Source organism: Herpailurus yagouaroundi, unplaced genomic scaffold (assembly GCF_014898765.1).
Source record: "Herpailurus yagouaroundi ecotype Mexico unplaced genomic scaffold, PumYag 162, whole genome shotgun sequence".
Lineage (NCBI taxonomy): Eukaryota > Metazoa > Chordata > Mammalia > Carnivora > Felidae > Herpailurus > Herpailurus yagouaroundi.
The window spans coordinates 18,841,122-18,857,229 of NW_024412403.1; the positions used below are offsets into that span (position 1 = coordinate 18,841,122).

General features: G+C 40.7%; 1 protein-coding gene across 7 annotated transcripts in view; it reads left to right on the plus strand.

Annotated features, from left to right (window-relative positions):
• Window positions 1-16,108, plus strand: part of APP (amyloid beta precursor protein) — a 275,601-nt gene that overhangs the window by 193,006 nt on the left and 66,487 nt on the right. For all 7 annotated transcript variants that reach the window (XM_040484123.1, XM_040484124.1, XM_040484121.1 and 4 more), the window contains 2 exons: window positions 358-432; window positions 1,100-1,258. In XM_040484123.1, coding sequence (XP_040340057.1) covers window positions 358-432; window positions 1,100-1,258 — 234 coding nt within the window. The remainder of the gene's footprint in view (window positions 1-357; window positions 433-1,099; window positions 1,259-16,108) is intronic.

The following is a 16,108-nucleotide window of genomic DNA, read 5'->3' on the forward strand; positions in this document are numbered from 1 at the left end:
TCAGGCTCTGTGCTGACAGTGCAGAGCCTGCAAGAAAAAAAAAATACATATCTATATGCCCTTTATGGATCGTTGACATTTGTGCACATCAAACAAAATGACTTGCAGCCACTTCTCAGGAAAAGAAAAAAAGACTACCTTTGTTTCAAAGGGCCATATTCCTTGGATGAACGTGAACATTGCTGTGTAATATACTGCTATGAGAAATGATACACTTCTTAGTGGGAGGTCAAACAGTTTGGAGATAGGACTGGAATGTGATAATTTTCTTAATGTTTACAGTGTCGAATACAGAAAGAATAGATCTTTGAGAAAAGAACTGATGGTTTTAAATTGAAATGTTTTCTCATCTTGTAGGTCATGCGAGAATGGGAAGAGGCAGAAAGGCAAGCAAAGAACTTGCCTAAAGCGGACAAGAAGGCAGTCATCCAGGTAAAACCCAGGCGGGTTCTCCACCGGGCAGCATGGGCTAGCACCTCTAGAACCCCCAGGGGGATTGTTCACATTCCCACTAATTTGGACTATTGTTCATCATTGTCCATGAATTCAGTTTCTTCAGCTCTTCCTTGTATTTGTTCTTAATTAGCTCAAGTTTTAATTCATTGCCATAAAACCCCTGTTGCTCCTTGCATTCTGCTTTTGGTTGCCAAATTCTTCCTTTACCTCTTCCCCTGGCACAAATCACACGCCGTGATTAGACTTTTGCAACAGGAACTCCTCTCACAGCTGCCTTAAGCAAATTGTAAGATCCTCGTGGTCACTTTCCTATTAAAATACGTTGAGGAAGAGCGGAGTTGTTTTGGTTGGTTTTTCTTTGTTTGCAATGTAATTTCGAGTTTTAAAAGTAACAGAAATTTAGCCTGTGCTACAGCTCGTCCAGTCAGTCTTCGGGGGCCATAGAGAAGAATGATTTACAGTGAGAAATCAGGATTGAGGATGGGGTGCGGGAAAGGGAGGCAACCCATAGAGCATGCCGAATTAGTCAAAATGTTGGAAGGACTGTAAATCTTGGAGTCAAATGGAGTAGGATACCCCCTTGGGAAGCCCCATGCTGCACGTCCGGTCCCGTGTTGATGTGTGCACGTGTTTGCAACGACAGCATTTCCAGGAGAAAGTGGAGTCCCTGGAGCAGGAAGCAGCCAACGAGAGGCAGCAGCTGGTGGAGACGCACATGGCCCGAGTGGAAGCCATGCTCAATGACCGCCGTCGCCTGGCTCTGGAGAATTACATCACTGCCCTGCAGGCTGTGCCCCCTCGGGTAGGTCTGGCGAGGCCTCCTTTCACAAGTCGCTTCGGGGCCCAACACAAACAGGAGGCGTGGGGGCGCGGGGGGTGCTGAAGGCCACCGGAAGGAAATCTGGGGACTGTTACGAGCTCCATTATGTACAGGTTTGGCCTCGGTTCCCTTGTCTTGAAGGTTATGGGGTCACAGGGGAGCCGCCTGCACAGGGTCATCTCAGCGCAATAGACACTCACGCCTTTCCACAGAGCCGTCAGGCAGGCTTCCCGGGGACTCAACGCGCAAGACCTGACCCCAGTTAATGTGCCTGGGACAGTGACACGTCAGGAAACGTGTCAGTGACAGCCGAAGTCAGGAAACCGCAAAAGTTGACAGGACTTTCTATGTAACCATCTAATGACAAATAACTGAGGGTTAAGAAGAGTTGGGGCGTGGTCAGGCTGTTAGGATTTCTGTCAGGATTTTGAGGAACTAGAACTCAAGTTTCCTGCTGAGGGAAGCAGTCATATTCTCTGGTGGGAAACCCTCATCAGTCATGGTGTCCACAGAGAAGAGGCCTTGTTGGAGGTTTTCAGCAATAAATGCCCAGAAAGGCTTCCTGAGCAATGCAAGCGGATCTCCTCAGTGAGGCTTCATGGGAGAGTTTACTTTGGACATAAGGAACATTCTGAGCGGGAGTGTGTGTGTACTATGTCCGTCAGTTTATCCGTTACTGAGTGAGTGACATTAAAATCTCTGCTATTTTCTCATGTGATGCTATCAGCTTCTGCTTTTTGTATTTTTGAGGCTTTGTTTTTAGGCGCAGAAACATCCAGAGCTCTTACGTCCTCCTTCGCGCCCCCCCCCCCCCCATTATCATTATGACATGACCTCTTTATCCCTGGTACTATGTTTTGCTGTGAAGTTACTGTGTCTGATATTAAAGGTATTTCAGCTTTCTTCGATCAATGTTATCATAGCATATCATTTTTCCATCCTCGTGGAACCTGTCTTTACAGTTGAAGTGCATTTCTTATAGGCAGCATACAGTTGAATCTTGCCTTTTAAAATTGTGAACACCATGTGATGAAGTTATTGATACAGTTATGCCTAAATCTGTCGTCTTGCTGCATCTCCTATTTGTTTCATCTATTCTTTGTTCCCTTTCTCTTCTTTTTTCTGCCAACTTTTGGACTAATAAGATATTTTTTTATGGTTTTCTTATATGCCCGTTGTAGGGTTTTTAGAACCGTAACTCTTTCTGTCGTTATTTTAGCGTTTGCCTCAGAGTTTTAGAAAATGTTTCTAACACTTCCCAATATTATACCAGCACAAGTGATACTATGCCACTTCATGTACATTACAAGAACCTCATCAAATTCTTCCATTTCCCCTTTCCCAATCTTTGGTCTGTTGTTGCCATACTTTTTCCGTACTACATTATTGTTAGTTTTCTTTTAAACAATGAATTATCTTTTAAAGAGTTACATAATAAGAAAAATAGTTATCTAGATAGTTACCATTTCTGGTGCTCCTTAATCCTTGCATAGATCCATCTGGAATTATCTTCGTTCTACTCAGAGGACTTCCTTGAAAGTTTCTTTTAATGCATGTAGATTGGTGAAGAATTCTTTTGCTTGTGTATATCTGGAAAGATCTCTATTTCACTTTTGTTTTTGAAAGACGTTTTTGCTGGGTATAGAATTATAGGTAGAAGTTTTCTGCAGCTACTTTAATGATGATGTTCCATTGTCTTACTTGCATGGTTTCCAACAAGAATGCTAATACCCTTTTCTTTATCTCTGTAAATAATATATCTTTTTTTTTTTAATCTGGCCACTCTGAAGATTTTCTCTTTATCACCAATTTTGAGCAATTTGATTATGATGTGCCATGTGTATTTCAATCAGCTATTTATCCCATATGGCTGTTTTTTGTGTCCTACATTGTAGCTTTCACATCTAGAAGTTTAGTCTGGCTTTTGTTTGTTATTTTCATATCTCTCATTTCTTCACCTAAGTTTTTAAACTTTTGGAATGCATTTATAGTTACTTTTAATATCTTTGGTTGCTACCTCTAATATCAGCTTTGGGTCAATTTTGATTGATTTTGTTGATTGTTTTCATTATATGTAGTATTTTCCTTCATCATTTCATACCTAGTAGTTTTTTATTGGCTGTCAGACATCGTGAACTTGACTTTGTTGAGTGCTGGGTACTTTCGTACACCTCTATTTTTTTTATATATATTTTTTAATGTTTATTCATTTTTGGAGAAAGAGACAGAGACAGAGTGCAAGCCGGGGAGTGGTAGAGAGAGGGGGAGACACAGGATCTGAAGCAGGCCCCAGGCTCTAGCTGTCAAGCACAGAGCCTGACATGGTGCTCAAACTCACAAACCACGAGATCGTGACCTGAGCTGAAGTCAGACACTTAACCGACTAAGCCACCCAGGTGCCCCTGTATACCTCTGTTCTTGAGCTTTGTTCTGTAATGTTAAAGTACTCAGAAATGGTTTGATCCTTTTGGGTTTTGCTTTTAAGACTTGTTAGGTGGGTTCAGGGCAAGTTGTCAGCTTATGGCTCATTCAGCAATACAGAGGTAAGATTCTTCTGAGTAATCTACTGTGAACACTGAGTTTTCCCATCTGGATGGTGGGAACAGGTGCTATGCCTGACCCTGTGTGAACACCAGGCGCTGTTGCCGCTAATCTTTTTGGGTGTTTTTTTTCCCCCATGGTCTCAGCTGGATTCTTTCACTTGTATGCTTTGATCATGAGTCAGCTACTTTTTGCATAGGGACATTATATGCAAATCTGGGTTCTCTGAGCAACTCAGTCCTCCCCAGCACTCCTGCAGTTCTAGAGCTCACCTCCTTCATGTCCCCTTTCTCAGTGTTCACTGTCCTTCACCTGATGTCAGATGTCTTTTAGAAGCATAGTTCTGTATATTTTGTCCATATTTTGGTTGTTACAGGCAGTCGGGTAAATCTGGTTCTCATTACTCCATCTTGGCTGAAAGCAGCAGTTGGCATGTATGATGTGACTAAACCAAAAAGTCTCCCACTTACACTGATTCTCCTCATTTTGATTTTTCCTTTGATGCTAAAGTTACAGCCCAGAAAGCTCTGAGGAACCATAGAAGAGCTTCCAGTACTCTTGTATAGATAGTGAGATTGAATTGACCTTGTTCTACCAGTGACATCACTGAGATTGAGTGTCTGGTCCGGGGTGACACCACCACACTGGTTCATGGACAGGGTGGAGCTGTCACAGCCGACCACTGGAGTGCCTTCTTACTAGACCACACTTCCTCTCTGAACAAAAGGCTTTTGAAAAAGAATATCACATTAGCATTTGCATGCTCTATTCAGAAAAACAGTCTCTGTTCTAGCACTGTTCGGTAAAATCCTGTTTACATGCGTTTGGAGAAGTTCCTTGGTTACTCTCTTTTTCTAGAGTACTCGATTTTGGAGTCAGGGCCGTTAGGATCGTTCGCCAGAGCAGGGCTGGGTGTGGGTGTTGAGACCAGAATCTCAATCACTGACGGTTTACTGGAATGTTCCAGCTGAAAGTCCGGTCTCTGAAGTAGGGTCTTTGCAGTGTGGTCATTGATGGAGCTAAAAATAAGATGGGGACTGAATGGAGTCCTGAACCAAAGCACATTTCAGAATCTTCAGTTCTGTCCCATCTGCCATCACAGGAAAGATGGTGATGAGAAGAGTATTTGGCAAAGCTTCCTGTATTACCAAAGGGGATACTTTCAGACTGGTCACAATCGTATTCATTCTGGGCCTGTTGATCTCTTCATGCAGAATTAAACATCATGTTAATTTGAAATAAAAATTAAAGACTGGATTAGGGGCCATTTTACTGTCAAAAAAAATCAGATTGTTGTTGATTGATCCAAGAAGTCTATTGAATTCTTCCCTAGAAATGCATAAAACTCTCCCATGTAATAAAAACTGGGGCTGGATAGTCATGGGGCTGCAATCTTGCTATCACCTGCCATTTAAACAAAAATTCTTTTTTAGGGGCGCCTGGGTGGCTCAGTTGGGTGGTGTCTGACTTCAGCTCAGGTCATGATCTCATGGCTCGTGAGTTTGAGCCCCACATCAGGCTCTGGGCTGACAGCTCAGAGCCTGGAGCCTGCTTCGGATTCTGTGTCTCCCTCTCTCTCTCTGTCCCTCCCACCTTCTCTCTCTCTCTCTCTCTCTCTCTCTTTCTCTCTCTCTCTCTCGTCAGTAATAAATAAACACTAAAGAAAATTTTAATTAAAAATTAAATTTAAATTAAATTTTAAATTTTAAATTAAAAATAAAAATAAAAAATTTTTTAACATTTATTTATTTTTGAGAGACAGCATGAGTCGGGGAGGGGCAGAGAGAGAGGGAGACACATAATACAAAGCAAGCACCGGGCTCTGAGCTGTCAGCACAGATCCCAATGCAGGGCTCAAACCTACTAACTGTGAGATCATGACCTGAGCCAAAGTCAGACACTGAACAGACTGAGCCACCCAGGCACCCCCATCACCTGCCATGTTTAAGTTAATGAGCATCTTATTTAAATTTTATTTCAAGTGTTTATTTTAACATATAGCTGGACCTGGCTCTGCACTTCAGAAAAAATGCAAGAAAATTCTAAGTCCCCTTTTAAGGACTTTTCTGTATTCCTGTTAAAAGACAAATCAGGAGCATGCCGGTTACTGTCCAAGGAAGGTGGCATCTTATGTTGGAGCCATAAATACATTTTTCTGAGATCTCCCTCATGCTTAACACAGTGCCTGGAAAAGATGAAGTATTCAGTAAATGTTAGTTGAATATAGGAAATGAATTAGTCAGTGTTTTTTCTGTGGATTCTATAGCTAATAGCACCTTCAAAATAATTATCCCCTTAACCCTGACCATACTGTGCCCGTCCCGGCCTTGGCACGTGGGAATCTGAAACAACATGGATTGTTTTCATCTTTGAGGCTCATATTTAATCTGTATTTTTATCTATAATTTTGAACCCAAGCTTGGAAGTGTCATCTGATGATGTTTTGATGATGTTTTCATGCAGCTAGAATTCCTTGCCGTACTATGAATTTCATTTGTGAGTCCCCATGGCTGTGTGTGTTTTATGTTCTAAAATTTCCTTTTTAATTAATTATGTGCCTGCTGGCCATAACCGTAAATGGCTAATCTAAAAGTGCATTGGAATTATACTTAGAATTTTGCCATGTCCAAATACTTCCAACATCACAGGAGATAAAACAGTTGTATTTCCTCAGGAATAGTTTGGTCTTTGCACTCAGGATAAACTATTAATCTGTAGAGGGCGAGTGACTCTTCTAAGGACCAGCCCCTTTCATTTTAACTCTTTTCTTAAAGTTTCCTTGGAAAATCAAGGAGTTGCACCCTTTCTCTTTCCCCTAGAATTGTTAAATTCCTCTCCAGAGTTGCATCACACATGGTCAGCCTTCCGCCACTCTTCGATCACTACCAAACTTAAGTACAACTTAAAACTAAATTATCATTTGACCACCAGATCTCTCTACCTATGCTTCTCACTTCTTACTTTATCAGAGCTCATATTCAGTCACCTTACGGCCTCATGAATGATCAGCTGAATGTGATCTGAGCCTTCCTTTTTGTAACTGTCAGGATTCACTTCACAGACGGAGAGAAGACGAAGCTGTTGCCTTACTGTCCATCATTCTCTTCAATATGCAGACCAGTTAGCCTTTAGCAGGCCCCCGTACAGTTAAACTAAAGGCTAGATCAGAATTTCTTTTTAAAATAGACATGGTAGGCTGAGGTCTGAAAAAACTTAGGAGTTCCTAATTAGTAAGAATTGAAATGTGTTAAACATGGGAGCCAAATAACAAAAGCTTTCTTTATAATTCAGAGATTCTCAGTGTCTTTACAGATACTTATTCCAGATCTTCCATTAGACAGCGTTCTAATTATCATCTTGACCACAGAGGACTTTGAAGCATTTTCTACATGGAAGTGAGAATGAGGAAATGTTTTCGTGTAGATCTGTCTTGTCTGTGTGCCCCTGGTGTTGTGTGTTTGTGGTGGTGGTGGTGGTGGTGTTTTCCAGTGTCTCACAATTGTGGTCATCTTCTGTGCGCTAAAATTAATTTCATGCTTATATCGGATACCTCACATTCACATTCAGACTTCCAACATTCAGCTGAGGGGTAAGAAGTTCCTTTAGCACCAACACTCTTTCCTTTCTCATTTCTGATTAGTTCAGCCAAATGTTAAATTTCCTGAGATTCTGGAAAACTGCCTCATAGAATTCCTTGGTAGTGCATTAATGTAACGACTTGTGAGATTTATCATCAAGGAACATGGTTTTGTCCCTAGGTGGAGATTTTGCTCAGTGCTGTTTAGTGAATTCTAACAGCAGGGAAATAAATATCCAATAACAAGCAGCAAAATCGTTGGAGAAAATCAAGGACAGAAATTCATGAGTGCGAAACAGAGGCATTTAACTTGGCCATTTTAAAAAGTTTTCCTGTAACCTTGCAAACTGCCCTTCTCCCTACAACTCTTCATGTTCTGCTAATCGCTTCGGGTCCAAAAAGAGATATGAGCATTTATAGAATATATGCAGACAGCATGCATCCACATGCCAAGGTAAATCTGGTACATCTGCACCTCAATATAAGGGACAGGAAATAAGTTAAAAACCATTTTCCTAGTTCTTCATATGTGAAGGACCTGAGACAGAAGAGTCCCAAGATGTTTGAGGCATTCTATCCTCAAGCTTTCAATATAATACAAACTTTGTAAAGCCGATATGAATGTACTTAAAAGACTGCTAGGTTGAAAATCACCTTTGAGAGATATAAGTAATTATCTTAAACCTTACATATTTACTATTCATCCATTCATCATTCATTTATTTTTAGTTGCAATTTGTAAAATTGGTGGGCACAAGGAGACTCATTAACTTGAGAGCTTTTTTTTTTAATTTTTTTTTAAATTGTATTTATTTATCCTGAGAGAGACAGAGATAGTGCAAGTAGAGGAGGGAGGGAGGGAGGGAGGGAGGGAGAGAGAGAGAGAGAGAGAGAGAGAGAGAGAGAGAGAATCCTAAGCAGGCTCCACACTGCCAGCACAGAGCCCGAGGTGGGGCTCAGACTCACGAAAGCATGAGATCATGTCCTGAGCCAAAACCAAGAGTCAGATGCTTAACCGACTGAGCCACCCAGGCGCCCCTAACTTAAGAGCTTTTAAGGACAGACCCAGTAACAAACAGATGGAAAGGAAAACAGGAGAATTAGCATTCATTGGACAAAATCCTACAGACTCTGCCGACTGATTTGCACACTATTTCCATAAAACCTCTTAATATGACCCCCTTACCTTGCTTTGAATCTGTACCAATCTTGATAGACGGATCTAAAGACCAGCAGGTGATATGGAACCAGAGACGCTAGTGCTCTCTGTTTTTAATTGAATTAAGTTAAACAGAAAATTACGAAATATGTAGTAAAGGCGTTAGCTTGAAAGCTGTCCTGTGCCCCTGAATCCACATTCATCCCCCGGATTCCCTCCACCGCAGAGCCCTGCTTCGGGACTGCCTTCAAAGTCAGAAGGGCTCTTCATCGGACACTGTCAAAACCTACAGCACTGGGATGTCCTGTTTCTTTCCGGGATAGGTTGCATGTACACATTTATATGATGATATCTGTTTTCATTTCATCCTTGAAAATCAAAACCCATCACGAAAACGTAAATGTTTTTCAGACAAATGCATAATAGCGCATTATTTAACGACGTAGGGGTTACTTACCTTTCTGGTCTCACAGACGTCTACCCTGTGGGGGCAGATAGTAGCCCGGGTCTTCCCCTTAGAAACATGCACGCACCTGATGTTCATCCACTGATCAATTTAATTGCATTTTGGGTTTTTATAAGCATTGTTTTGGGTTTCCTCGCATTAATGTTTCCAGTAGGTCAAGGCGCTGTCGTTAGCTGGAGTATGAGGAGAGGGGGAAATTAAAAGAGATATGAAGGTACGTGTCTTTGAGCGTGGTGCAGCCAGTTGGAGGATGTGGGAAGCAAAAATGCCAAAATGCAAGTATGGAGATGCAAAATGGAAACATACTATTTTACCTCTCTTCTAAAAAGTCAAGATTATGTCACAGTTGGCATTTGTAGGGTGATCAGACCAGTTGGCAAATCTTTGCAAAGTTCTGTGGTATCCTTTCAAACGTGCTTCGTTTATGGTTTCTTCCATTAACTCCGTAGGCTTTGCCTTTGGGGTTGTATTAATAATCCAACTCGTCATGAAGAGCTTCAGCGTGTTTCACTGCTTGCCTAAATAAGAATTGAGTACCTGCAACTCCAGAGAATTTCTGGCCCTTCTTGGCTCTCAGCTTGGTTGATCTAAGCTCCGCATCCAGTGGATGCTACAGTTGATCCAAAAGCATTGATCCTGGGTTTGGATCAGGTGCTGAATTTCAGTTCTGTATGCTGTCTTCGCTGATTTATAGCTGTGGTCTGTGTGACTCTACTCTCAATATTCTGACACCAAATGTGAGGATTTTTTTCCCCCTCACATTTGATAATTGTGACACTCCCCATCATTAGCATAAACCCTACAGATTGAGGGCTCCGTCCTACCAGACTGCCCCCCCATTTCAGCCACCCATCCCAAGCCTCAGATTTTCAGTCACATTTTTTTCCTTCTGACCAACCAGCCATGCATCAGAGGTTCCCACGACCCCCTTCTTGGGTTTGATAATTTACTAGAACAACGCACGGAATTCAGATCAGTGCTTTACTTACTGTTAGCAACATATTCTAAGGGATATAACCCAGGAATAGCCAGATGGCAGTGACACATGGGGCAAGGCGTAGGGGAAGGGATGGGGCACTGGGATGTCCGCTCTGTCTGTGCTCTCCTGGTGCCCCACTGTGTTCCCCAACCGGGAACCTGTCTGAACCCCACTGTGAGCATTTTTTTTTATGGAGGTTCCATTAGGTAGGTACAACAGATTAAATCCCCGGCCTCTGGTGACTGAACTCAATCTCCAGTCCCTCTCCCCTCTCAGGAGGGTGGAACTAAAAATTCCAAACCTCCAATCACTGGGTTTGAACCATCCTCCAAGAGTCACTGGGAGAGTGTACCAAAGATAACACTTTATCGCTTCAGGGGTCCTAGAAGCTCCTGTGGCAGGAACCAGAGGCTCAGACTGAATATTCTGAAAAAAGATGCTCCTGTCACCCCTGTCACTCAGGAAATTACTAGAGTTTTAGGAGCTCTGTGTCAAAGACTAGGGAAAGAGACCAAATAATAGATTTCCTTATGATGTCACTGTACCCAGAAAAAATTATTTCTGACAACTAGATTAAAACCACTCTTATTTTCTAAATTTTATAGCAGATGTCAACGCCTGTCTTTAATTCCCAGGTTCGCCATCCGTAAAACCTGTAACTTGGAACAGACGACTTAATTAAAAGGATTCTTCCTCCTTCATTTGCAAAATGGGGTTAATTGTTCTCTTTTACAATTAGCCTTGTTCTAGCTTTCTTAGCCATATTAGAAAAACAAAAGGATTAATCAGAGGTTGGGCTGAGATTGTGAAGTAGGGAGTTACCTTCCTCCCTGAGAAGAGAAAGGCTAGAATATACTGTAAAAACACCAGAAACGGAGGCTTTGTTGCCGAGTCCCTGTTAGGAAGTCCACTTCCCTGTGGAGGAGGGAAGGGGTAGAAGATGACTTTCTGTTCTCCTGGGGGCCACCGTCTTCTGTTAACAGCACAAGGCCAAGAGCCGAAGCAGTTACCTGGATAGGCCGGGAGGGGAGGATATCTAATGCCTCCCTGTTCTCCAACCTTGAGAAATACTGAATGGAGGCAGGCCCAAGAATCTGGTGCCGTTTCCCCGGCCGCTTCCTCAAGACTTCCTTCAGTGTTCAACTTGGCGTAGAATTGTCATTTGCCTTCGTAAACTCATTTTAAACTACAGAAATCGTGTATGTGCTCTTCTGAAGAAAGGAATGTGGATGAATTTTGCAGTGAACTTTAAACATTTAGTTCAACTCCTAGCTTTAAAGACAAACACAGCTGTGATCCAAAGGTTCCCGTGGACGCTTCTCTGTCTCTTTTATCCCCCAGATTTTTCTTGCAACAGTGAAGGTACTTGTGAAATGCCGAAATTCTGAGGGCCAAAGTATCGAAAAGAACTTAACTGAGACCATCTCAAGCAGAGAAAGGTTTAACTCTAAGGGTGTTTTTTAAAACCTGCACAGAAATTGTATACATTTTACACTTAGATGCTTAAGATTTCTTGAAATCCAAGATGAAAATAATGGCCTCAGCCTGTTTGTGAAAACAGGAGAGACTTGTGTTTTCTTGATAGGCAATTAAGTTTCCTGGTTACATGGTTAGAAACCAGTGGGATGCAATTTAATGCTCCAGGAGGCGGCTTTCTGAATAAGTCCCTAGCCACCTGGAAAGTTTCGGGTGCTCCTCCTAAAGTGACCCATTTATTTCCTCCTCCCTGGTGAGATTACACCCAGTGCCTTTAAAGACTCTTGACATATCATTCCCTCTCCTCGGGAAAATGGCTTAAGACACAAGTGTATTGTGATAAGATGCCAGATTTCAAAATCAAGCGTAAAGCATGGAGTAAAATAGGATCAGTTGGCCATGTTTTAATATGCCTCCCACATGAACTACACATCCAGACATGATTGCATGGAATCAGTTAGACGTGTGTGATTGACCCCAAGTCCAGCAACACGAAATGTATGAAATTGCATAAAAACCCAGTGAAAAGGCAATACAGTTGAGAAGAGGGGAAATCATTTTTTTTTAATGTTACATTTTATAGAGGAGGGCCATGAACTTTCTTTCAAAATTATTTACATCAACCTGGCATCAAAACCCAAACCATAAGACGAGCTATGTCATCTTTTGAAATTAATGAGATGAATTCTTGTTGATATTAGTTTGAACGTGCCATGGAGGGCATGAAATATTTTCTGGGAAGTGTTCCTCGTTAAAACAACGTCCTAAAGGACTCCAGCATACTGGATAGATAGGTCAAGTGGGGTTGAAAAATCAGTATGTCTCATGAAAATCGGGAGTGCGTCTTAGTGGAGAGATGCTTATTATCAACTCAGATACCATGAAGGATAGATTTTGTTACTGGAACCACGCGTGAAATTACAATTAGGTCTAGGTTATTCAATAATTTAATTAACAAACATTTTTAGCAACCAAATTGTGCCAGGATCTGTGCCGGCAGCCAGAGTTATGCTCTTGTTCCAAGAAAAGAAAATGGTTAACGTTCCAAAAGATAAATCTTCTATTTTAGGTTAAATCTAATCCATTTTAGTAATGCCCAGTCTCAATCCGTTAAGAAATTCTTTTTGAAACGATTTTTGAAAATGCATTGTGATAGCGAAGTGAATTTAGTGCAAACTGAAAAGTGTCACATCAGATGCAAATAGACACTTTGTTGTTATGGGCTAAACACCCAGAAACAACAGTGACGATAAAAACGGATTGGATGTAATTAGTCCCCCCTGGGCAGATCTTTTCCTTTTATTTTCTCTGCTCTTTGCTATAAATTTTAATAACAAGATCAGCCATCCTATGCCAGTGTAATCAGATTGTAGTATTTATATGTACAATATGTAAATTGTGAAATAAGGGAAATTTGTCAGGGAAAAAAAACGTGATTTACTAGTTACAGAAGATTTAAAGACTTGAGAATGATTGGAAGTAAATGCATAGAGGTTAAACACAGGTTCCTTACACTCTGTTTCCTGTGAATATGTTTGAGCCACTGAATTCTTACGCTCGTATTTCTAATCATCCGAACAATCTTGTCATAAATGTAACTATTGTGACAATAGTAGAATCAGTTACTTTAAGAGAATACATTTCTGTAGAGATGTTTTTTTCTCTTATTTTTGTATATTACTGTGTTTTTAATTACAATTTTAAGAAACTTATCTTTGTCTTAGCATAATGAAATAAACCCCCAAGAGATTCCCTTTTATCCTGAAATGTATGGATGAAATGCATGGATGGTACATCTCTAGAAATAACTAGTTTTAATCCTTGGTAATTCTGTATTCTGGCTAAAAGTGGTAAAAGCAATTACTTCTTTGATTAAAATATGCAATGAATCATATACCAAAGGCAACGCCCTTTTTGGCTTTTTTTTTTTTTTTTTTTACTTAAAGCAAATCAAAGATATAAAAGCATAGAGAAATGTTAATGTTTTTCTTTGTTACCTAAGAATGATATTTGTTTCTCAGGTGCAGACATAACCACCATTTTATTTGGTGTGACATATCTGCCTGTTCCAACATAAGAGCTAATCTGATTTTTTTTTTTTTCATTTCTAAGCACGATTCTTAGAAATGTGTTTGCATGGATGCATCAACCGAGCAGAGCCATGTAATTCATTTATTGAGGGGCATGGTAATGTCTTCCTGAATTATCTCATGTCCCGAGGCGTAGGCATTAGGAAGAAAAAGGCTTATGTGTATATTAGACACACACACACAATGTGTGTCTGAGCTCATATAAACAATGATGAGGTCATAGCTTACAATGGGCTCTTAGGGCTCATTATTCTTGCAGGAGCTTTGTTTCCTGGTAAAGTGAGGGCAAGCCATGCTGAGGCCTTGGGGAATCATGAGATCCTGGTGTGCTTCTGGTTCATTGTCAAGCTCTAGGGATTTGTTGGGGGAATTTGGAAATATATTTCTGAAATGAAGAAATGTTGGTGTTAAATAAGATAAGCAATTTTAAACATGTGAACACAATGACCATTTAATTTTCCATCTTAATAGGCGATAAGTAAGGAAGGATGGATGGAGAACTAGAATCTGTGCGTGTCATAAAAGCCTAACTTTTAACTAATACCTTTAATCGTTTTCTAGTAATCCTAAACAAATTGACAAAGGACATTCCTGTCTTGCCATTTCGCCTCCCTACATCTGACACAGTAGCTGAAAATGGAGTGCCAGAAAGCAGGAACAGCAGTTGAGAGACTGACTAAGCTAAATCCGGATGGTCTTCTGCACAATGATAAGAGCGGGTGTGATCATATCCCCAAAGAATATCATCTGAGCTTATAAGCACTAGAGATTTAGGCGAGGACTCCTAGAACAGACTCATTTCTAACCACTCAATTATTTCTCTCTGTATTCAACTATGCAAGTTGCTTTTGGAATTATTTTTAGCTTGACCCATGTTAGAGTTTCCTTGAAAGGCATGATCACATAGCTGATCGGGAGAACAGGGTTAAGAGCCAGAGCCAGACTCTCTGTTCTCACTATACCACGGACTAGCTCTGTAACTAGCTGTGTAACCAGCCATATAACCCTCTACCTTCTTTGTGCTGTGTTTTATCTATGATAAAGCCCCAGCCATAGGGTTGATAGGAAGATTTGGTGAGTTACTATGCATAAAGCACATGGTCTCGCTCATTCATATAAATAGCCAATAAGTGTTGAGCTGTTACTGCTTAGAGGAAAGAAAAGGGGCTGGGCATTGGAGGCAAGGACTGAGTGGAAGAAATAGGTGTGTACTGTGCACCTGCTGTGAACTAAGCATTACCCTCGACAGCTAACACAGAACGTGGTTAATACTCAGTGTACTCTGTATGAAAGATACTCTTATGTGAATTGCACAGAAGAAAAATTTGAGGCCTGGATAATATGGGGGACTCTCAAATTCATTTTAAAATTCATGTTAACAGTAATAATTTGCAAGTGGGAATGTGTGCTGTTTTGGGCGATAGTGGAAGAAAAAGGGCAGACCCAAATGTTAGTTGTCAGAAGTTACCCCTCCATTGTCCGATTTGAGATTCGGCTTTAATGCAGTAATGACAAGACCAGTGTGGCGCCTTTATATTCTGGTGCACATGCTCTTTGGTGACCGGCGTTTCAAGACAAAATGCCTTATAGAAACATTCATAGGTGACTGGCTGCAAAATAAATAAGAAGGAAAGAAGGTTATAAGAAAGCAATCCTTATGTTTAATTGAAGTATTTTTTCTTATATGAACTCTTTAAAAGAAAAAAAATTTCCATTTTCCTCAAAACAATGAAGCCTTTTCAAGAGAAAATAATGAAATAGAGCTAAGAAAGCACATGCAGTCAGTCAGCTTGCACACATCAGGGGCAGGGACATTGTGAATAGATGCAATTAGATCCTTTCTGTCTCCAGCCTTGGAGGGATCATCATGATAGAAGTAGAGGGAATTATTTATTTTTTTTATATTAAATATAATTTACTGTCAAATTGGTTTCCATACAACACCCAGTGCTCATCCCAACAGGTGCCCTCCTGAATGCCCATCACCCACTTTCCCCTCTCCCCAACCCCCCATCAACCCTCAGTTTGTTCTTAGTATTTAAGAGTCTCTTATGGTTTGCCTCCCTCCTAGAGGGAGTTTTTTAAAGGCCTTGGTGTTAAATAACAAGCAAGGGGATCAAGGGTTTGTAATATCCTGACTGCACAATCCTGCATATAAAGTATCCATTACATTCAATAATATCCTGCCGTTAAACGAATCGTCTTTTAAATATATACATACACACACACACACACACACACATACATACACACACATATGTACATATATATAATCAATGTAGCTGGTCAGTTGTTATCTCTTTTATTACTTTTCTGCTCTGGGGTTTAAAAGATCATTCTCTGATTTGTAGATTCAACTAGACTTCAGAGTACAAATGAGAATTATAATGATGCATTGCCAAAAGCTATGTTGCTAGCTGTGATGTCTGCCTTTTTTTGGAATTATGGAGAATTACGTTTCTTGTAGGATGAAAGAAATAAGGCAGATGAGCACAGGTTTATTTTCTTTTTATTGTATTTGTTTCCTTTCTTAAGTGTAGGAAG